This window comes from Panthera leo, chromosome B4 (assembly GCF_018350215.1).
Source record: "Panthera leo isolate Ple1 chromosome B4, P.leo_Ple1_pat1.1, whole genome shotgun sequence".
Classification (NCBI taxonomy): domain Eukaryota; kingdom Metazoa; phylum Chordata; class Mammalia; order Carnivora; family Felidae; genus Panthera; species Panthera leo.
In genome coordinates, this window is record NC_056685.1 from 81,489,241 (window position 1) to 81,490,808 (window position 1,568).

General features: G+C 39.2%; 1 protein-coding gene across 1 annotated transcript; it reads left to right on the forward strand.

Moving 5' to 3' along the window:
* Positions 1–392: 392 nt before the first annotated feature.
* LOC122223630 (olfactory receptor 6C2-like) lies at positions 393–1,331 on the forward strand. The gene has a single exon (XM_042944606.1). It carries the CDS (start codon positions 393–395, stop codon positions 1,329–1,331), a length of 939 nt encoding a protein of 312 aa, XP_042800540.1.
* Positions 1,332–1,568: the final 237 nt, after the last annotated feature.

Below are 1,568 nucleotides of genomic sequence, written 5' to 3' on the forward strand. Positions count from 1 at the left end.
CTTCTCTGCTAGAAGCATGCATGTCTGCAGATGGAAAATATGGGGAGGGCAGAATTGTTGATCCAAAAGCAACTTATAATGAGAGGAATTTTTTTAATGATGTTTTTAAGATGATATGTTCAACTGACACCAGGTCTAGCTAAGTTGTAGATTTATTAGAAGCAGCAGTAGGAAATATGTGATTTAAATATGAATAGTTAGTTGTGTGACACAAAGAGGCACTCAAACATCACCATGTGTTATGTGCTCACTTCTCCATTAACCAAGTGTATAGGAATCACTCTTAGATGTACTTCTCTTGAGGTTAGAAGTTGGCCAGGACTTTGGAGCTCTTCATATAGTCCTCTTTATTGTTTCAAGAAGATTGGGCAAGAGACAAGAAATAATCAAAGATGAGAAACCAAACCACGCTTACGACTTTCATCTTGCTGGGACTGACAGACGACACTCGACTGAAAATTTTGCTTTTTGTCTTTCTATTTCTTTCCTACATATTGAGTGCATCTGGAAACCTAACCATCATCACCCTCACTCTGATTGATTCTCACCTTAAAACACAGATGTATCTTTTCCTCCAAAATTTCTCCTTCTTAGAAATTTCATTCACAACTGCTTGTATCCCCAGGTTCTTATATAGCATATCATCTGGTGACAAGTCCATTACCTATAATGCTTGTGTCAGTCAACTGTTGTTTACAGACCTCTTTGCAGTAACAGAGTTTTTTCTCCTGGCCACCATGTCCTATGATCGCTATGTGGCCATCTGCAAACCACTGCATTACATGACCATTATGAACAGCAGAGTCTGCAAGAACTTCATCCTCTTCTGTTGGGTAGCAGCACTGATCATCATTCTCCCACCACTCAGTCTAGGTTTGGACCTGGAATTCTGTGATTCAAACATCATTGATCATTTTTGCTGTGATCCATCTCCTATCCTGAAGATCTCTTGCTCAGATACATGGTTGATAGAGCAGATGGTTATCGTATGTGCTGTGTTGACATTCATCATCACCCTCATGTGTGTAGTTCTTTCCTACATATATATCATCAGGAGCATTCTAAAGTTTTCCTCTGCCCAGCAAAGAAAAAAGGCCTTTTCCACTTGTTCTTCTCACATGATTGTTGTCTCCATTACTTATGGTAGCTGCATCTTCATTTATGTCAAACCTTCAGCCAAGGATGAGGTGGCTATTAATAAAGGGATTTCACTCCTTATTACTTCTATCTCACCAATGCTGAATCCCTTTATTTACACACTGAGAAACAAGCAAGTGAAGCAAGCTTTTCATGACTCAATTAAAAAAATTGCATTCCTCTCAAAGATGTAAAGGAGAAATGAGCCAATGAATCCAAAAGGGAAGGTGAATACACACAAAACCTGAAACTTTATATATATACTATTTGTCTCTGTATCACTTATTCTCCAGTCATACTGACACTCTCACTTTCTTTTTAAGCTTGCTAACTGTGAACCCTATTCCATTTTTCACTCTCCACTAAAACTAAACTCTGGGGGCACCTGGGTGGCTCAGTCAGTTAAGCGTGTGACTTCGGCTCAGGTCATG

Coding starts and splice junctions, on each gene's coding strand:
- LOC122223630 (XM_042944606.1), top strand. CDS start 393: ATGAGAAACCAAACCACGCTTACGACTTTCATCTTGCTGGGACTGACA.